The following is a 22,339-nucleotide window of genomic DNA, read 5'->3' as shown; positions in this document are numbered from 1 at the left end:
TGCTTCACAAATATAAGTATAGAGCATAGTGCAGTTGTGTACAGCTCCTCATACATTTCTTATTAGTACCCAGCCCATCAGCTGCTATGTGCTTGTGCTTCACAAATATAAGAATAGAGCATAGTGCAGTCCTGTGCAGCTCCTCATACATTTCTTATTAGTACCCAGCCCATCAGCTGCTATGTGCTTGTGCATCACACATATAAGAATAGAGCATAGTGCAGTAGTGTGCAGCTCCTCATACATTTCTTATTAGTACCCAGCCCATCAGCTGCTATGTGCTTGTGCTTCACACATATAAGAATAGAGCATAGTGCAGTAGTGTGCAGCTCTCATACATTTCTTATTAGTACCCTGCCCATCAGCTGCTATGTGCTTGTGCATCACACATATAAGAATAGAGCATAGTGCAGTCGTGTGCAGCTCCTCATACATTTCTTATTAGTACCCAGCCCATCAGCTGCTATGTGCTTGTGCTTCACACATGTAAGAATAGAGCATAGTGCAGTCGTGTGCAGCTCCTCATACATTTCTTATTAGTACCGGCCGATCAGCTGCTATGTGCTTGTGCTTCACAAATATAAGAATAGAGCATAGTGCAGTCATGTGCAGCTCCTCATACATCTCTTATTAGGACCCAGCCCATCAGCTGCTATGTGCTTGTGCCTCACAAATATAAGAATAGAGCATAGTGCAGTAGTGTGCAGCTCCTCATACATTTCTCATTAGTACCAGCCCATCAGCTGCTATGTGCTTGTGCTTCACAAATATAAGAATAGAGCATAGTGCAGTAGTGTGCAGCTCCTCATACATTTCTTATTAGTACCAGCCCATCAGCTGCTATGTGCTTGTGCTTCACAAATATAAGAATAGAGCATAGTGCAGTAGTGTGCAGCTCCTCATACATTTCTTATTAGTACCAGCTCATCAGCTGCTTTGTGCTTGTGCTTCACAAATATAAGAATAGAGCATAGTGCAGTGGTGTGCAGCTTCTCATACATTTCTTATTAGTACCCAGCCCATCAGCTGCTATGTGCTTGTGCTTCACAAATATAAGAATAGAGCATAGTGCAGTAGTGTGCAGCTCCTCATACATTTCTTATTAGTACCCAGCCCATCAGCTGCTATGTGCTTGTGCTTCACAAATATAAGAATAGAGCATAGTGCAGTAGTGTGCAGCTCCTCATACATTTCTTATTAGTACCCAGCCCATCAGCTGCTATGTGCTTGTGCTTCACAAATATAAGAATAGAGCATAGTGCAGTAGTGTGCAGCTCCTCATACATTTCTATTTGGGACCCAGCCCATCAGCTGCTATGTGCTTGTGCTTCCCAAATATAAGAATAGAGCATAGTGCAGTCGTGTGCAGCTCCTCATACATTTTTTATTAGTACCCAGCCCATCAGCTGCTATGTGCTTGTGCTTCACAAATATAAGAATAGAGCATAGTGCAGTCATATGCAGCTCCTCATACATTTCTTATTAGTACCCAGCCCATCAGCTGCTATGTGCTTGTGCTTCACGAATATAAGAATAGAGCATAGTGCAGTAGTGTGCAGCTCCTCATACATTTCTTATTAGTACCCAGCCCATCAGCTGCTATGTGCTTGTGCTTCACAAATATAAGAATAGAGCATAGTGCAGTCGTGTGCAGCTCCTCATACAATTCTTATTAGTACCCAGCCCATCAGCTGCTATGTGCTTGTGCTTCACAAATATAAGAATAGAGCATAGTGCAGTAGTGTGCAGCTCCTCATACATTTCTTATTAGTACCCAGCCCATCAGCTGCTATGTGCTTGTGCTTCACAAATATAAGAATAGAGCATAGTGCAGTCGTGTGCAGCTCCTCATACATTTCTTATTAGTACCCAGCCCATCAACTGCTTTGTGCTTGTGCTTCACAAATATAAGTATAGAGCATAGTGCAGTTGTGTGCAGCTCCTCATACATTTCTTATTAGTACCCAGCCCATCAGCTGCTATGTGCTTGTGCTTCACAAATATAAGAATAGAGCATAGTGCAGTCCTGTGCAGCTCCTCATACATTTCTTATTAGTACCCAGCCCATCAGCTGCTATGTGCTTGTGCATCACACATATAAGAATAGAGCATAGTGCAGTAGTGTGCAGCTCTCATACATTTCTTATTAGTACCCAGCCCATCAGCTGCTATGTGCTTGTGCTTCACACATATAAGAATAGAGCATAGTGCAGTAGTGTGCAGCTCCTCATACATTTCTATTTGGGACCCAGCCCATCAGCTGCTATGTGCTTGTGCTTCCCAAATATAAGAATAGAGCATAGTGCAGTCGTGTGCAGCTCCTCATACATTTCTTATTAGTACCAGCCCATCAGCTGCTATGTGCTTGTGCTTCACAAATATAAGAATAGAGCATAGTGCAGTCGTGTGCAGCTCCTCATACATTTCTTATTAGTACCCAGCCCATCAGCTGCTATGTGCTTGTGCTTCACAAATATAAGAATAGAGCATAGTGCAGTCGTGTGCAGCTCCTCATACAATTCTTATTAGTACCCAGCCCATCAGCTGCTATGTGCTTGTGCTTCACAAATATAAGAATAGAGCATAGTGCAGTAGTGTGCAGCTCCTCATACATTTCTTATTAGTACCCAGCCCATCAGCTGCTATGTGCTTGTGCTTCACAAATATAAAAATAGAGCATAGTGCAGTTGTGTGCAGCTCCTCATACATTTCTTATTAGTACCCAGCCCATCAGCTGCTATGTGCTTGTGCTTCACAAATATAAGAATAGAGCATAGTGCAGTCCTGTGCAGCTCCTCATACATTTCTTATTAGTACCCAGCCCATCAGCTGCTATGTGCTTGTGCATCACACATATGAGAATAGAGCATAGTGCAGTAGTGTGCAGCTCCTCATACATTTCTTATTAGTACCCAGCCCATCAGCTGCTATGTGCTTGTGCTTCACACATATAAGTATAGAGCATAGTGCAGTAGTGTGCAGCTCCTCATACATTTCTTATTAGTACCCTGCCTATCAGCTGCTATGTGCTTGTGCTTCCCAAATATCAGAATAGAGCATAGTGCAGTCCTGTGCAGCTCCTCATACATTTCTTATTAGTACCCAGCCCATCAGCTGCTATGTGCTTGTGCATCACACATATAAGAATAGAGCATAGTGCAGTCGTGTGCAGCTCCTCATACATTTCTTATTAGTACCCAGCCCATCAGCTGCTATGTGCTTGTGTTTCACAAATATAAGAATAGAGCATAGTGCAGTAGTGTGCAGCTCCTCATACATTTCTTATTAGTACCAGCCAATCAGCTGCTATGTGCTTTTCTTCACAAATATAAGAATAGAGCATAGTGCAGTAGTGTGCAGCTCCTCATACATTTCATATTAGTACCCAGCCCATCAGCTGCTATGTGCTTTTGTTTCACAAATATAAGAATAGAGCATAGTGCAGTAGTGTGCAGCTCCTCATACATTTCTTATTAGTACCCAGCCCATCAGCTGCTATGTGCTTTTCTTCACAAAAATAAGAATAGAGCATAGTGCAGTCGTGTGCAGCTCCTCATACAATTCTTATAAGTACCCAGCCCATCAGCTGCTATGTGCTTGTGCTTCACACATGTAAGAATAGAGCATAGTGCAGTCATGTGCAGCTCCTCATACATTTCTTTTTAGTACCAGCCCATCAGCTGCTATGTGCTTGTGCTTCACAAATATAAGAATAGAGCATAGTGCAGTCGTGTGCAGCTCCTCATACAATTCTTATAAGTACCCAGCCCATCAGCTGCTATGTGCTTGTGCTTCACACATGTAAGAATAGAGCATAGTGCAGTCATGTGCAGCTCCTCATACATTTCTTTTTAGTACCAGCCCATCAACTGCTATGTGCTTGTGCTTCACAAATATAAGAATAGAGCATAGTGCAGTCGTGTGCAGCTCCTCATACATTTCTTATTAGTACCAGCCCATCAGCTGCTATGTGCTTGTGCTTCACAAATATAAGAATAGAGCATAGTGCAGTAGTGTGCAGCTCCTCATACATTTCTTATTAGTACCAGCCCATCAGCTGCTATGTGCTTGTGCTTCCCAAATATAAGAATAGAGCATAGTGCAGTCGTGTGCAGCTCCTCATACATTTCTTTTTAGTACCAGCCCATCAGCTGCTATGTGCTTGTGCTTCCCAAATATAAGAATAGAGCATAGAGCAGTCGTGTGCAGCTCCTCATACATTTCTTATTAGTACCCAGCCCATCAGCTGCTATGTGCTTGTGCTTCACAAATATAAGAATAGAGCATAGTGCAGTCGTGTGCAGCTCCTCATACATTTCTTATTAGTACCCAGCCCATCAGCTGCTATGTGCTTGTGCTTCACAAATATAACTGTTATAACAGCCAGTGTAGAAATAATGGGAGACATAGTCAATGTCAGAGCCTACAGTGAATTGCATGTCTTCATTGTTCACAATTTCTAACCAGAGATTTACTGAATCATTTCCACAGTGAACCCTTTTCTTTTCCTCTCCTCCATGCTGTTTTCTACTCTCAGCTAGAAAATGTGGTGTTTTGGTAGTATGATGTTGCAGAGTTGGTGAAACAGTATTCTTGTCGGCCTTGCTTCAGTCTGGCTTTTCTTCTCCTCCTCATGCATGCTGACCCGGAATTCTTCCTTTGCCTTAGCTGCGATAATCGTGACTCAGCTTACAACACCATACATTCGCATCGCCCCTGCTGCAGGCGACGACCAACTAACAGGTCAGACATTCAAGTACACACAACTCATCGATTCATTTCTTCTGCTTTTTATCATCATCATTGTCATTGCCATGATCATTCTGCAATCTTCCGCTCATTTCTTCTCGTGTGATTGTTCATTTCATTTTTTCTCTCCGTTTTTTGCTGTGCACTTGTTCTTGTAGTATTACCAATTCATTCCATTTATGTGCCATAAATCAATGTTGCTCAATGCATGCAATTATTATATGTGTATTGTGTGAGATGTTCTTTTTTTAAAAGCTTCTCGTGATCTGTTATTTTATAGCTTTGTACATATATGGTGAAAAATATAATTACCAGAAATATCACCATTGTGCTCAGAAAAAAAGGTATAATAAATCAGTGTTTCCCATGCAGAGTTTCCCCGATGCAAGGGTTCTTTAAAATTTGCTCACAGATTTCCCAAGTGACAGCAGTAGAAACACCAGTTACTTTTACAGAAGGGATGGTCAGCACATGTAGGCCAGAACATACTATAGCCTTGGACAAGAATTACAACATGCACCAAACAAGTAGAAATAGGAGTAGGGGGTTCTAAGGATGCGAGACATATTGGTAATAAGGTGAGGAAGGCATTAAAAGGGAATCTGTTAACAATATTTTTCTATGTAATTTGACAGCAGCATGAGTTATCGATAGAGACCTTGATTCCAGTGATGTGTCACTTAGTTTACTGGGTGCAGCAGTTATGATAGTCAACATTTTCTCTGCTGCAGATCTAGTAGATCCCAGTTGTTGAGCTGTGTATAACTCCCACACTACAGCTTTCTGTACATTGTATAGTGACAGAGAGGTGCTAATCAGTGCTGAGAGCGGGGTTAGACTAGGAAGCATGAGGAAGCTTGTCCTGTAGTCATCATCTCCTGCTGATAGAACACTGATTGTATTGAAATCGCAGAACATAGCACAGTAAGTGACACATCACTGTAATTAAGGGTCGGTGTTCATACAATATGTTTTCACTGCTCATTGAAGGGAATCAGTCACCAGGTTTTTGCTGAATGTACAGAGACACTAATTCCAGCAATGTATCACTTAGTTTAATGGGTGCAGCAGTTGTGATAAAATCACAGTTTTCTGGGCTGCAGATCTATCAGTTCTCTGAATGTTGAGCTCTGTATAACGTTGCCCACACCTCTGATTGGCTGAGTTCTGTTTACACTGTCCAGTGGCAGAAATCTGCTAATAGGTGGTTGGGGTGGGATTACAAAGAACAGTTGACTAGGCGGCACGAGACATCTAGTCCTGTAGTGATCATCTCCTGCTGATAAAACACTGATTGTATTGAAATCGCAGAGCATAGCCCAGTAAGTGACACATCCCTGTAATCAGGGTCTGTGTTCATACATTATGGTGCTCTCAGATTACATTGCAAAAACCTTGTGACTGTTTCCCTTTAATCGGATCAGATTTTGTAGAAATAAGAGATTAAGAGTTACTAACCCATCAATTTATTGCTCTGTAAATAATCTCAGAGGGACATTATTTGCACAAATTGCCATTGTTTCCATTTAGAATTCATTTAGCTTCTGAACAAGGAGAATGTAAAGTATAAAGACATGGTCTTATATTTCACTGCAAATTCTCGTGATAGATAGGCATAGTACAGAAACAGGTATCCAAATTGGATTCAGAAAAACTTTGATTACTTCACCGATCTCGGATTCGCCCTCTTAGTGAACCATTGACATGCACATCTTTCAGTAGAAATCATTGATTTGTGTGTCAGGCCTATTTAGAAAAAGCAATATTCAGCAAAGGGGAGTATAAGAATGCTTGTTCCCGATTGTCGGCCTTGCGAACATGCCAGCAGTCATTTTGTAAACAAGCAAAACACTTAGTTGCTCAGTAATCAGATTTCAGTAATCAGATTATTCTGGTATAAAAAAAATTATCATTATTAGTAGCACATCACCCTGGGTAAACGGGGAATATGCTGCTGACAGCATGAGGCTGTATGGGGACAACTCAATTGTAATATTTTGTTGACCTGGGGAAACAGATCAATAAACAATCACTTGTATTTAGTCCATGTGACACTAGCCACTACTCACGGACTACCTGTATGGCAGAGTAGTCAAGAGTTCCAAGGTCAAAAGCCAGGAAAGTATGTCAAAAACAAAGGGATACGACAAATGGAAAGTCAGGGGCAAAGTCCAGGGTCTGTAAGTAAGGTCAGAATGTGTCACAGGCAAAAGAGATATACAAATGGGTAATCAAAAGACAAATCCAAGGTCAGGCAACAAAAGAACACAGCACAGCACTGACATCCTGACACTTCTCTGCTATCCATAGGGTGGCTGAGCAGTCACTCACAGCGTCCCTAAGACACGTGACAGTGGTCAGTGGTCATAAACTTGCCAAAATTGTTCCTCCTAAATGTATGTAGATGTAGTTGTTTAGCAAGATGTTAAGACAGCATGCTGGTCTATAATATAAGCTATATAAGCTCCAGGTATTTATATGGTTGGAGTAAGTGATAGAAACAATAATATAAATTAGTACAATTTCTATTGAAACCAATATCTTAGTATATAACAGTTAATGTAGAAAAATATTCCAAGTATTATGTATAGAATGTATAATTCTGTGTCTATGCTCAGAGATACTGTATGTAGGCATGCAGACTTGTAACAATATCTGGTGGCTAGCCTAGTCATGCTGCAAAATAACACTGGTACATGTGAATCTCTCTTTTTTTTCCATGAAAGCCACCACCTATATGATATTTTTTTTTACCAATTAAGGTAAAAATGTTTTTCTTTTATAGACAATATATTATGGTACCCTAAGTGGTTATACAGTTAGGTCCAGATATATTTGGACAGAGACAATATTTTTCTAATTTTAGTAATAGACATTACCTCAATGAATTTTAAACAAAACAATTCAGATGCAGTTGAAGTTCAGACTTTTAGCTTTCATTTGAGGGTATCCACAGTAAAATTGGATGAAGGGTTTAGAAGTTTCAGCTCCTTAACATGTGGCACCCTGTTTTTAAAGGGACCAAAAGTAATTGGACAGATTCAATAATTTTAAATAAAATGTTCATTTCTAGTACTTGGTTGAAAACCCTTTGTTGGCAATGACTGCCTGAAGTCTTGAACTCATGGACATCACCAGACGCTGTGTGTTTCCTCCTTTTTGATGCTCTGCCAGGCCTTCACTGCAGTGGATTTCAGTTGCTGTTTGTTTGTGGGACTTCCTGTCTGAAGTTTAGTCTTTAACAAGTGAAATGCATGCTCAATTGGGTGGAGATCAGGTGACTGACTTGGCCATTCAGGAATATTCCACTTCTTTGCTTTAATAAACTCCTGGGTTGCTTTGGCTTTATGTTTTGGGTCATTGTCCATCTGTAGTATGAAATGACGACCAGTTTGGCTGCATTTGGCTGGATCTGAGCACACAGTATGGCTCTGAATACCTCAGAATTCATTCGGCTGCTTCTGTCCTGTGTCACATCATCAATAAACACTAGTGACCCAGTGCCACTGGCAGCCATGCATGCCCAAGCCATCACACTGCCTCCGCCGTGTTTTACAGATGATGTGGTATGCTTTGGATCAGGAGCTGTACGATGCCTTTGCCATACTTTTCTCTTTCCATCATTCTGGTAGAGGTTGATCTTGGTTTCATCTGTCCAAAGAATGTTCTTCCAGAACTGTGCTGGCTTTTTTAGATTTTTTTTAGCAAAGTCCAGTCTAGCCTTCTTATTCTTGATGCTTATGAGTGGCTTGCACCGTGCAGTGAACCCTCTGTATTTACTTTCATGCAGTCTTCTCTTTATGGTAGATTTGGATATTGATACGCCTACCTCCTGGAGAGTGTTGGTCACTTGGTTGGCTGTTGTGAAGGGGTTTCTCTTCACCATGGAGATTATTCTGCGATCATCCACCACTGTTGTCTTCCGTGGGCGCCCAGGTCTTTTTGCATTGATGAGTTCACCAATGCTTTTTTTCTTTCTCAGGATGTACCAAACTGTAGATTTTGCCACTCCTAATATTGTAGCAATTTCTCGGATGGGTTTTTTCTGTTTTTTGCAGCTTAAGGATGGCTTGTTTCACCTGCATGGAGAGCTCCTTTGACCGCATGTTTACTTTACAGCAAAACCTTCCAAATGCAAGTACCACACCTCAAATCAACTCCAGGCCTTTTATCTGCTTAATTGAGAATGACATAACGAAGGGATTGCCCACACCTGTCCATGAAATAGCCTTGGAGTCAATTGTCCAATTACTTTTGGTCCCTTTAAAAACAGGGTGGCACATGATAAGGAGCTGAAACTCCTAAACCCTTCATCCAATTTTAATGTGGATACCCTCAAATGAAAGCTGGAAGTCTGAACTTCAACTGCATCTGAATTGTTTTGTTTAAAATTCATTGTGGTAATGTCTATAACCAAAATTAGAAAAATGTTGTCTCTGTCCAAATATATGTGGACCTAACTGTATATTTCCTTTCCACATGTATTAATGCTTGATGGAAATTAATGGCTTTAATGTTTGAATTCTGAAAATAGGTTTCACAAGAGAAAAAAAATGTATGACTCTCCATAAATACACTGCTCAAAAAAATAAAGGGAACACTTAAACAACAGAATATAACTCCAAGTAAATCAAACTTCTGTGAAATCAAACTGTCCACTTAGGAATAGTGTTGAGCATTCCGATACCGCAAGTATCGGGTATCGGCCGATACTTGCGGTATCGGAATTCCGATACCGAGATCCGATATTTTTGTGATATCGGGTATCGGTATCGGAAGTGTAAAATAAAGAATTAAAATAAAAAATATTGTTATATTCACCTCTCCGGCGGCCCCTGGACATCAGCGGGAGGATCCGGCGTCCGGCACGGCTTCTTTCTTCAAAATGCGCGCCTTCAGGACCTGTGGAATGACGTCCCGGCTTCTGATTGGTCGCGTGCCGCCCATGTGACCGCCACGCGACCAATCAGAAGCCGCGACGTCATTCCTCAGCTAAAGTCCTAGAATGAGCGCCTTCTAGGACCTGAGGAATGACGTCGCGGCTTCTGATTGGTCGCGTGGCGGTCACATGGGCGGCACGCGACCAATCAGAAGCCGGGACGTCATTCCACAGGTCCTGAAGGCGCGCATTTTGAAGAAAGAAGCCGTGCCGGACGCCGGATCCTCCCGCTGATGTCCAGGGGCCGCCGGAGAGGTGAATATAACAATATTTTTTATTTTAATTCTTTATTTTACACTTTAATATGGATCCCAGGGCCTGAAGGAGAGTTTCCTCTCCTTCAGACCCTGGGATCCATGAGGATACATTCCGATACTTGATGTCCCATTGACTTGTATTGGTATCGGATATCGGTATCGGCGATATCCGATATTTTTCGGGTATCGGCCGATACTATCCGATACCGATACTTTCAAGTATCGGACGGTATCGCTCAACACTACTTAGGAAGCAACACTGATTGACAATCAATTTCACATGCTGTTGTGCAAATGGAGTAGACACCACATGGAAATTATTTTCAATTATCAAGACACCCTCAATAAAGGAGTATTTCTGTAGGTGGAGACCACAGACCACATCTCAGTACCAATGCTTTCTGGCTGATGTTTTGGTCTCTTTTGAATGTTGGTTGTGCTTTCACACTCATGGTAGCATGAGACAGACTCTACAGCCGACACAAGTGGCTCAGGTAATGCAGCTCATCCAGGATGGCACATCAATCGAGCTGTGGCAAGAAGGTTTGCTGTGTCTGTCATCGTAATGTCCAGAGGCTGGAGATGCTACCAGGAGACAGGCCAGTACACCAGAAGACGTGAAGGGGGCTGTAGGAGGACAGCAACCCAGCAGCAGGACAGCTACCTCAGCCTTTGTGCAAGGAGGAACAGGAGGAGTACTGCCAGAGCCCTGTAAAATGACCTCCAGCAGGCCACAAATGTGCATGTGTCTGCACAAACGGTTAGAAACCGACTCCATGAGGATGGTCTGAGTGCCCAACGTCCACAGATGGGGTTGTGCTCACAGCCCAACACCGTGCAGGACGCTTGGCATTTGCCACAGAACACCAGGATTGTCAAATTCACCACTGGTGCCCTGTGCTCTTCACAGATGAAAGCAGGTTCACACTGAGCTCATGGGACAGATGTGACAGAGTCTGGACACGCCGTGGAGAGCGATCTGCTGCCTGCAACATCCTTCAGCATGACCGGTTTGGCAGTGGGTCAGTAATGGTGTGGGGTGGCATTTCTTTGGAGGGCCGCACAGCCCTCCATGTGCTCGCCAGCGGTAGCCTGACTGCCATTAGGTACCGAGATGAGATCCTCAGACCCCTTATGAGACCCTATGCTGTTTCGGTTGGCCCTGGGTTCCTCCTAATGCAGGACAATGCCAGACCTCATGTGGCTGGAATGTGTCAGCAGTTCCTGCAAGATAAAGGCATTGAAGCTATGGACTGGCCTGCCCGTTCCCCAGACTGAATCCTTTTGAACACATCTGGGACATCATGTCTCGCTACATCCACCAACGTCACGTTGCACCACAGACTGTCCAGGAGTTGGCGTTGCTTTATTCCAGGTCTGGGAGGAGATCCCTCAGGAGACCATCCACCGCCTCACCAGGAGCATGCCCAGGCATTGTAGGGAGGTCATACAGGCACATGGAGGCCACATACACTACTGAGCATCATTTTCTTGTCTTGAGGTATTCCAACTGAAGTTGGATGATCAGCCTGTAACTTCATTTTCCACTTTGATTTTGAGCATCATTCCAACTCCAAACCTCCATTGGATATTAGTTGTGATTTACGTTGATAATTTTTAGGTTTTATTGTGCTAACACATTCCACTATGTAATGAATAAAGATTTACAACTGGAATATTTCATTCAGTGGTATCTAGGATGTGGGATTTTAGTGTTCCCTTTATTTTTTTTGAGCAGTATATATTTTGGGTAAATTCAGCACTTTAACAAAATGATTACCCCAGTCCAAGTACAGTAAAAATTAGTCATTTAATGCCTAAGTGTCACCAGTAACAGAATTGTAAATTAATATATGGTTACTATTAGTGATGAGCGAGTATACTCGTTGCTCGGGTTTTCCTGAGCACACTAGGGTGACCTCCGAGTATTTGTTATTGCTTGGAAACATACAGTTAAGTCCATATATATATATTTGGACAGAGACAGCATTTTTCTAATTTTGGTTATAGACATTACCGCAATGAATTTTAAACAAAACAATTCAGATGCAATTGAATTTCAGACTTTCAGCTTTCATTTAAGGGTATCCACATTAAAATTGGATGAAGGGTTTAGGAGTTTCAGCTCCTTAACATGTGCCACCCTGTTTTTAAAGGGACCAAAAGTAATTGGACAGATTAAATAATTTTAAACAAAATGTTCATTTCTGGTACTTGGTTGAAAACCCTTTGTTGGTAATGACTGCCTGAAGTCTTGAACTCATGGACATCACCAGACGCTGTGTTTCCTCCTTTTTGATGCTCTGCCAGGCCTTCACTGTGGTGGTTTTCAGTTGCTGTTTGTTTGTGGGCCTTTCTATCTGAAGTTTAGTCTTTAACAAGTGAAATACATGCTCAATTGGGTTGAGATCATATTCCACTTCTTTGCTTTAATAAACTCCTGGGTTGCTTTGGCTTTATGTTTTGGGTCATTGTCTATCTAGTATGAAATGATGACCAATCAGTTTGGCTGCATTTGGCTGGATCTGAGCACACAGTATGGCGTCTCTGAATACCTCAGAATTCATTCGGCTGCTTCTGTCCTGTGTCACATCATCAGTAAACACTAGTGACCCAGTGCCACTGGCAGCCATGCATGCCCAGGCCATAACACTGCCTCCGCCGTGTTTTACAGATGATGTGGTATGCTTTGGATCATGAGCTGTACCACGCCTTCGCCATACTTTTCTCTTTCCATCATTCTGGTAGAGGTTGATCTTGGTTTCATCTGTTCAAAGAATGTTCTTCCAGAACTGTGCTGGCTTTTTTTAGATTTTTTTTTTAGCAAAGTCCAGTCTAGCCTTTTTATTCTTGATGCTTATGAGTGGCTTGCACCGTGCAGTGAACCCTCTGTATTTACTTTCATGGAGTCTTCTCTTTATGGTAGATTTGGATATTGATACGCCGACCTCCTGGAGAGTGTTGGTCACTTGGTTGGCTGTTGTGAAGGGGTTTCTCTTCACCGTGGAGATTATTCTGCGATCATCCACCACTGTTGTCTTCCATGGGCGCCCAGGTCTTTTTGCATTGATGAGTTCACCAGTGCTTTCTTTCTTTCATTCTCAGGATGTACCAAACTGTAGATTTTGCCACTCCTAATATTGTAGCCATTTCTCGGATGGGTTTTTTCTGTTTTCGCAGCTTAAGGATGGCTTGTTTCACCTGCATGGAGAGCTCCTTTGACCGCATGTTTACTTCACACCAAAACCTTCCAAATGCAAGCACCACACCTCAAATCAACTCCAGGCCTTTTATCTGCTTAATTGAGAATGAGATAACGAAGGGATTGCCCACACCTGTCCATGAAATAGCCTTGGAGTCAATTGTCCAATTACTTTCGGTCCCTTTAAAAACAGGGTGGCACATGTTAAGGAGCTGAAACTCCTAAACCCTTCGTCCAATTTTAATGTGGATACCCTCAAATGAAAACTTCAACTGCATCTGAATTGTTTTGTTTAAAATTCATTGTGGTAGGTAATGTCTATAACCAAAATTAGAAAAATGTTTTCTCTGTCCAAATATATATGGACTTAACTGTAGTTTTCATCGCCTCAGTTGCATGAATTACGGCTTCCAGATAAGCTGAATACATGTGGGAATTCCCTAACAAACAGGCATTCCTCACATGTATTCAGTGTATCTGGAAGCCGTAAATCATGCAACTGAGGCGATGAAAACTATATCTCCGAGCAATAACAAATACTCGGAGGTCACCCGAGCGTGCTCGGGAAAACCTGAGCAACAAGTATACTCCCTCATCACTGGTTACTATGTATTAGTCTTTTTGGAATGATACATAAAATACTTTTAAAAGAAGATCCTCAAACATTATGTAGCATATAGCAAGATTAGATAAATAGATATTAGATAGATAGATATGGGATAGATAGATAGATAGATAGATAGATAGATAGATAGATAGATAGATAGATAGATAGATAGATAGATATGGGATAGATAGATAGATAGATAGATAGATAGATATGGGACAGATAGATAGATAGATAGATATGGGATAGATAGATAGATAGATAGATAGATAGATAGATAGATAGATAGATAGATAGATAGATATGGGATAGATAGATAGATAGATAGATAGATAGATAGATAGATGAATATATTGATAGACAGAAAGATGGATAATAGCTATGTAAGGGACAGCTACATGGACAGTATACACACATATAACCTAATTGCTCCGTTATACATATGTGCTTTTTTATGTGAACACACGCTGACAATTAAAAGAGCATAACCCCAAAAAATTATGGATGCAAATTACATTAACCTTTTTGCAGAATCATTAGCATTACCATTCCTTATAATTGTCCCAATTTATCAATCTGATGGCCATTGTTAGTGGGATCCGCATTTGAGTTCCAATAAAGATAATTACACATTTTAAAGACAAATTGTTCCTTTTTTGTCACGTTTTAACTGCATTTATAGTTTTCGAATCTAATATTGTATAGAAAGAAATTCGGGCAAAAGTTTCCAGAAGGCCAGTTTGCTTCTGAAGCATATTTCTGCTGCCGAGTACACAGGAAATAAATTGTCTTGGTGAAACTCATGTATTATCTGCCTTCTGCAGACAACGTTTTTGGACAGTGACAAATCATTCATGAATGGGTCACCGTGCATTTTGTAACCATGATATGGAAAAACATCCAGACTTGCTTGCATTAATGCACAATATTTTCTTAGAAAAACTAAATACATTCATTTTAAATCTGCTGAAATGAGAGGAACAGCAGCAAACCAATATTATTCCATCAAGATTCAGGGGCAGAAAGGGCAGAGTTATGGGATAAGGATGTATTCACAATTCCTGGGTTGGTTACATGTTGGCATTTTACGGATTTCCTGGAAACAACTTTTCACTTATCACTTCTGCTGGTCAATGCAATATTGTATCAGCGCATGGAATGTTCTTTTTTTGTTGAATTAATATATAATAAATCAAAGGCATACCGAGGTACACAGGATGTATTCTTTAAATTGTCAATGGTACCATAGAGGTAACAATTAAAGCCACATCACAACTCCCATGTAGCTAACATCAACATGCCTTCATTTCTCATTAAAGGGAATCTGTCACCAGGTTTTTTTTGTATGTTCAGAGACCCATATTCCAGTGATGTATCACTTAGTTTAATGGGGTGCAGCAGATGTGATGAAATCACAGTTTTCTCGGCTGCAGATCAATCAGTTCTCTGAATGCTGAGCTCTGTATAACTCTGCCGACATCACTAAATGGAAGATTTTTGTTTACACTGTCCATTGGCAGAAAGCTGCTAAGGGGTGTTTGGAGCTGAGTTACAAAGAGCAGTTGACTAGGAGGCACGAGACATCTTGTCCTGTAGTGATAATCTCTTGCGTATAAAACACTGATTTGATTGAAACAACAGCACACAGCCTAGTAAGTGACACATCGCTGCAATCAGACTCTACTTCATGCTGCTGTCAAATTGTATAGCAGAAATCTGCTGACAGATTCTCTTTAATAACCCCTTTCTGCCAGCTGACGGAATAGTATGTCAGCTGCCAGTATCCCCTGCTTTGAGGTGGGCTCCAGTGGTGAGCCCACCTCAAAGCCGCGACATGTCAGCTGTTATAAACACCTGACATGTGGCCGCAATGGACACGAGCGGAATCGCGATCCACCCGTGCCCATTAACTAGTTAAATGCCGCTGTCAAACTCTGACAGTGGTATTTAGCAAGCGCTGCCGGCCGCGCAGCTGGAAGCGCTCGCACCACTGACACCCGTCACATGATCGGGGGTCATCGGTGCATTGCCTTCACAACCAGAGGTCTCCTTGAGACCTCTATGGTTGTTGATGGCTGATAGCAATGCTGAATTTCTGCTACATAGAGGTGATCTGTGTATCACCTCTATGTAGCAGAGGCGATTGTGTAGGGTATAGAAAAACTATAAATGTTCAACTCACCCCCCTTTCGCCCCAATCAAAATAAAACAATAAAAAAAGGATCAAACCTACACATATTTGGTATCGCCGGGTTCAGAATTGCCCGATCTATCAATAAAAAAAGGATTAACCTGATTGTTAAACGGCGTAGTAAGAAAAAAAATCAAAAAGCCAAAATTATGTTTTTTTGGTCGCCGTGAAATTGCATTAAAAGGCAATAACAGACGATCCAAAAAACGTATCCGCACAAAAGGGGTAAAATTAAAAATGTCAGCTCGGCACACATAAAATATTCCCTGACCTAACCCCAGATCACAAAAAATGGAAACGCTATGGGTATCTGAAAATTGCGCAATTTTTTTTTTTAGCAAATTTTGCAATTTTTTTTCACCACTTAGATAAAAAAGAACTTAGACATGTTTGGTGTCTATGAACTCGTACTGACCTGGAGAATCATAATGGCAGGTCAGTTTTAGCATTTAGTGAACCTAGCAAAAAAGCCAAACAAAAAACAAGTGTGGGATTGCACATTTTTTGCAATTTCATCGCACTTGGATTTTTTTTTCCCATTTTCTGTTACACTACATGGTAAAACCAATGTTATCATTCAAACATACAACTCATCCCGCAAAACATAAGCCCTCATATGGCCATATTGACGGAAAAATAAAAAAGTTATGGCTCTGGGAAGGAGGGGAGCGAAAAACGGAAACGAAAAAAGCTCTGGGGGTTAAGGGGTTAAACATGGAATTTTTGACAATGGAAATTTCATGTTTTGTAACATTTTAGTAGTATTGTCATTAGTTTTTTTTTTTTTTTTAGTTTAGATGATACTTTAAAATCTATTGTGCATTATTAAAAGCATGTAATACGGAGCATGTTTGTGTGTTGGGTGGAAGATTCTGCACTGTTTTTGATGCTTGTTTACACCATAAAAACAGCAGGGCAGTAAACTATGGAAATTATTGTTCCCTTTACATCAGTTTTCTAGAATCAATAAGTTGCGCAATTTGTCGGAAATGATAGTTGCATAAAATTTAGCAACTTTTTGCACCAGACCCATCATCACTCTTCATAAAAGTAGATAGGACTTAGTAAAATGGGGCTGGACTATAGTCTACTAGTCTCTGGATTTAAGACCGGCTTATGGAATGGCAACCTTCATAAATTCCCCCCAATGTATGAGGAAAGCCGAAGTGTTGGATAAACTATATTCTCAGCCTTACTTCACGATTCCTAGAACACAATTTGACACTGGATTTTTTGAGCAGAAGGAAGAATCTGCAATCATGAAACCCCTGAATCCTCATTTTCTTGTTAGTATATTGCTTTTTAGATGAAACTGTCACGGCACCAAATGATAAACATTACATGCATAAAGAGGCAATAAGTCACAGCTGACATTGCTGCACATCAAAGTGCCTTGCCGTGCTGACTGATAGGGCAGGGAAATATAGTCTTCGCTCAGAACTTAGTAAGACAAGTAGGAATTCACTTATTTGCTCCATAGAAAGGAGAATGTCTTATGTGAAGGACTAATCATTTGTTGAAGCAAGTGTACAATTTCGAACAGTCTCTGTGAAGCTTTCTTCACACAGCCATCATTTTGGCAGAATGCATCTATGGTAATCATGCATTTGTATACGTTTTGTAATTAATCATCTAATGACCATTATTAAAAAAAAAAAAAAAATGTGTGCCTCCTATCAAATTTACAGCAGCATAAAACTGAAATAAAGTAAGGAAGAGCTGCCACATCTGCATACAGCCTAATGGTCCTTACTATTGCATCTAGCATTTAGTGTAAGGTTCAAAAGGAATCTGTCAGCAGGTTTTTGCTACCTCATCTGACAGCAGCATAATGTAGGAAAAGAGACCCTGATTCCAGCGATGTATCACTTAGTTTACTGGGTGCAGCAGTTGTGATAGAAGCAGCGTTCGTTCTGAATGCTGCCCCCCGCTCCCAGCACAACTTTCTGTGTACATTGTATATTGACAGCAAGCTGCTAATCAGTGTTGGGGGCGAGCTTGGGCACGGGCATGAGTTCTGTCAGTGGTAATCTCTTGTTGATGAAACACTCATTGTAGTGAAACAATAGCACACAGCCTAATAAGTGACACATCACTGAAATCATTGTCTGAATCCCTAGCTTGTGCTGTCCTCGGGTTGCATAGCAAAAACCTGCTGACAAATTCCCAAAATGTCACTCAGTTGTATTGGGGACTTGGATGCACATAACGTTGTGTGGAGCATCATGTTTTACTCAACTGGAACATTTTGTTCCACAGCCATAGTGGTTTGTAATATGTAAAAAATAAAGGTGTAATGCTGCTCACATATATATACTTATTACTTCAGTCATGCAGTCCAATGCTCCTCCATGCTTGATTGGTGTGCCGCACGCCAGGGTTTCTAAGCCACCTATGACTCAATCTGGTGCAAAAAAAGAATGTTCACTTCACCTTCATCTGCAGGCAGACCTGTATAATGCTATGGTAGTGGTTTATAGTGTGAAAATCCTGTTACAGGTTCCCTTTAACTCTAGTAGATGCATAATACAGACTAGTAAGAGAGTCTTCTGGCGTCTCTTAAAAAATAGTCCTGGTAGTTCTGTTCATTGGGAGAAACTATAAGAAAGTAAAACCCAGACTTCGCAGCCACATGTGCTTGTAGAACATCGAGTTCCAGTCCATACTTTTCTTGGAAGGATTTCCATTAGATTATAAAACTGAGTTTCAATTTTTCACATTCCACTGTTGAGCATTAAGGTACCGTCACACTTAGCGACGCTGCAGCGATACCGACAACGATCCGGATCGCTGCAGTGTCGCTGTTTGGTCGCTGGAGAGCTGTCACACAGACAGCTCTCCAGCGACCAACGATCCCGAGGTCCCCGGTAACCAGGGTAAACATCGGGTAACTAAGCGCAGGGCCGCGCTTAGTAACCCGATGTTTACCCTGGTTACCATCCTAAAAGTAAAAAAAAACAAACACTACATACTTACCTACCGCTGTCTGTCCTCCAGCGCTGTGCTCTGCACTCCTCCTGTACTGGCTGTGAGCACAGCGGCCGGAAAGCAGAGCGGTGACGTCACCGCTCTGCTTTCCATCTGACCGACGCTCACAGCCAGTACAGGAGGAGTGCAGAGCACAGCGCTGGAGGACAGACAGCGGTAGGTAAGTATGTAGTGTTTGTTTTTTTTTACTTTTAGGATGGTAACCAGGGTAAACATCGGGTTACTAAGCGCGGCCCTGCGCTTAGTTACCCGATGTTTACCCTGGTTACCAGTGAAGACATCGCTGAATCGGTGTCACACACGCCGATTCAGCGATGTCTGCGGGGAGTCCAGCGACCAAATAAAGTTCTGGACTTTCTTCCCCGACCAGCGACAGCACAGCAGGGGTCATGCTTTTGAGGTTGGTACACAAAATGAGAATGCTTGGTCTGGGGGAAAATGTGTGTAAATGGGTTAGTAACTGGCTTAGTGATAGAAAGCAGAGGGTGGTTATAAATGGTATAGTCTCTAACTGGGTCGCTGTGACCAGTGGGGTACCGCAGGGGTCAGTATTGGGACCTGTTCTCTTCAACATATTCATTAATGATCTGGTAGAAGGTTTACACAGTAAAATATCGATATTTGCAGATGATACAAAACTATGTAAAGCAGTTAATACAAGAGAAGATAGTATTCTGCTACAGATGGATCTGGATAAGTTGGAAACTTGGGCTGAAAGGTGGCAGATGAGGTTTAACAATGATAAATGTAAGGTTATACACATGGGAAGAGGGAATCAATATCACCATTACACACTGAACGGGAAACCACTGGGTAAATCTGACAGGGAGAAGGACTTGGGGATCCTAGTTAATGATAAACTTACCTGGAGCAGCCAGTGCCAGGCAGCAGCTGCCAAGGCAAACAGGATCATGGGGTGCATTAAAAGAGGTCTGGATACACATGATGAGAGCATTATACTGCCTCTGTACAAATCCCTAGTTAGACCGCACATGGAGTACTGTGTCCAGTTTTGGGCACCGGTGCTCAGGAAGGATATAATGGAACTAGAGAGAGTACAAAGGAGGGCAACAAAATTAATAAAGGGGATGGGAGAACTACAATACCCAGATAGATTAGCGAAATTAGGATTATTTAGTCTAGAAAAAAGACGACTGAGGGGCGATCTAATAACCATGTATAAGTATATAAGGGGACAATACAAATATCTCGCTGAGGATCTGTTTATACCAAGGAAGGTGACGGGCACAAGGGGGCATTCTTTGCGTCTGGAGGAGAGAAGGTTTTTCCACCAACATAGAAGAGGATTCTTTACTGTTAGGGCAGTGAGAATCTGGAATTGCTTGCCTGAGGAGGTGGTGATGGCGAACTCAGTCGAGGGGTTCAAGAGAGGCCTGGATGTCTTCCTGGAGCAGAACAATATTGTATCATACAATTATTAGGTTCTGTAGAAGGACGTAGATCTGGGTATTTATTATGATGGAATATAGGCTGAACTGGATGGACAAATGTCTTTTTTCGGCCTTACTAACTATGTTACTATGTTACTATGTATTGTAGACGAATGTGCCACCATTCCTACCGGTCTTCCGAGAGTACTATTACCACAGACCTGACCTGCTCTCTTAAGAACCCAAGTAGCACAAAAAATATTGTCCTATTAGACTAAATGGTCCCTTTCATTTATTAGTTCGCACTTTCGATTTCCTCTTTCCACCATTTTCAGCAGTGGCTACTGGTTGCCCTGAACACATGCAGATGCACTACAGCCTGTCAACCGCCCTGTACACTTAGATCCAGCAGCCATACTTCTATCTGTCAATTATATACATTTAGTAGGTTAGCAAGAAGTAGGGGGCACATAAGAGGGAGTGTGACTGCAGAATCAGGAATCCAAAGTTGGATCGGCAATCGGTGAATAAGGGTGAAAGCCGGGGATGGGCAGAAACGCTTCTTATGTGTGGATTAAACTAAAAGCCTTATTCACAGAACGTGAGCGCTGGGACTCCATTGTAAACTATGAGTGCAGAATCAGACTACATAAGGGTTTGTTTGTTGTCTGTTGCCATGGAGACATATCTTCCTGAATAGGATAGACACATTGCAAAGTTACTTCACTTTTTTTTATTTTAGATAAAATAAGACAAACAATATTGCAAAGGTGGACATAGCCTTTAGGGCAAGTCAAGAAAAACATACATTTTCTTAAGAATCCAAATACACTGACAAGCTCAACTATTCTTTTCAATACAGTAAAAAAAAAATATATATATATATATTGTAGCATGGCTAAAGCTTGTATAGTCGATGGGAGGTATGTATCACAGAGAAGGCTTGCCGCTGTGATGTAACCCGGAGTGTTTTGTTTAATACACATAAGGCAATAAGGAATTGTTTAGGATGTTTGGGTCCGGGTTACGGGTAGCTATGAGAGATGGGAGGGTCTGGCTACCCATATACCTCACCCCTGGGTAAGGGGCATAACCATGCCTATTTGTGTTTGTTTCAGGACCTGTGGTGATGTCATAGCCACATGTCTAATCATGTGACGTTACTTCACCAATGGGTGTGGTTTCAGGCTACTTAATGGAGATGTGTAGCACATGGTAAGAGAGTGTTTGGGAATCTGTCAGGGTGGACAGAGGTCCCTGTGTCCAGATGGGACCCTACAGACAGGAGTCTGTGTGTGTGGAGGAGAAAGCCTCCAAAGTGTGTTAAGGCTGCAGGACTGAGCCTGAAGGACTGGACTTTTGTATTTTCCTTTCCTGAGCTAAAGACTGTTTGTTTACCTGTGGTTCACACTGTTATGTGGTTTATGGAGCAATAAACCTGAGAAACCTAAAGAAACGTGTCTCCTGAGTGTCACCCGCCGCACCTAAGCGAGTGTCCCCTAGACCCGTAGCGGGTGAAACGCTACAATATATATATATATGTATATATATATATATAGTAAAGCAAATTGACCAATTTCTAAGTACATTTTATATGGAAAAGTAAAGTTTTGCAGTGTCATTCATTCTACTGTACATCACCAAATCTTATTAAATATGCGATCTAGGGATACGCCTTGTAAAAAAAAAAAAGAATAATTTTCAGACTTTCAGAAGTAAATTCCAATTTCCAAACCATCTTTCTTCTTTGTGACAACTCACATGATGAATACTGTCACACTTTGATTAAAAAATTGGAGGCTTGGTAGAAAAAAAAAAATGCAAGAAAAAGGATTGCAAGAGAGAGAATTGAACATTGCGTCTCTTCTATTTCTCATCTTATATTTATTTAGAAAAGAGAATGGATATTCCATTAGATGTGAATTTGACATTCCATCACATTATACGATAAACAGTGTAAACAGGACTTTAGAAATAAAGAACTGGGAAAGCTAAGACAGTAGCCGCTGCAAGGC

At 41.5% G+C, this 22,339-nt stretch overlaps 1 protein-coding gene across 9 annotated transcripts in view; it reads left to right on the top strand.

The window, feature by feature from the left end:
• The window catches only part of PTPRM (protein tyrosine phosphatase receptor type M), a 1,024,381-nt gene that overhangs the window by 750,817 nt on the left and 251,225 nt on the right, over positions 1–22,339 (top strand). For 5 of the 9 annotated variants that reach the window (XM_069731072.1, XM_069731068.1, XM_069731070.1 and 2 more), the window contains exon 14: positions 4,669–4,743. The exons of the other annotated variants lie outside the window; for them this stretch is intronic. In XM_069731072.1, the coding sequence (XP_069587173.1) occupies positions 4,669–4,743 (75 nt within the window). The remainder of the gene's footprint in view (positions 1–4,668; positions 4,744–22,339) is intronic. 9 annotated transcript variants of the gene reach the window in all.

Source organism: Ranitomeya imitator, chromosome 6 (genome assembly GCF_032444005.1).
Source record: "Ranitomeya imitator isolate aRanImi1 chromosome 6, aRanImi1.pri, whole genome shotgun sequence".
In the NCBI taxonomy this organism is placed as follows: domain Eukaryota; kingdom Metazoa; phylum Chordata; class Amphibia; order Anura; family Dendrobatidae; genus Ranitomeya; species Ranitomeya imitator.
Note: the sequence above shows the minus strand (reverse complement) of the source record. Positions and strands in the feature narration are given on the sequence as shown.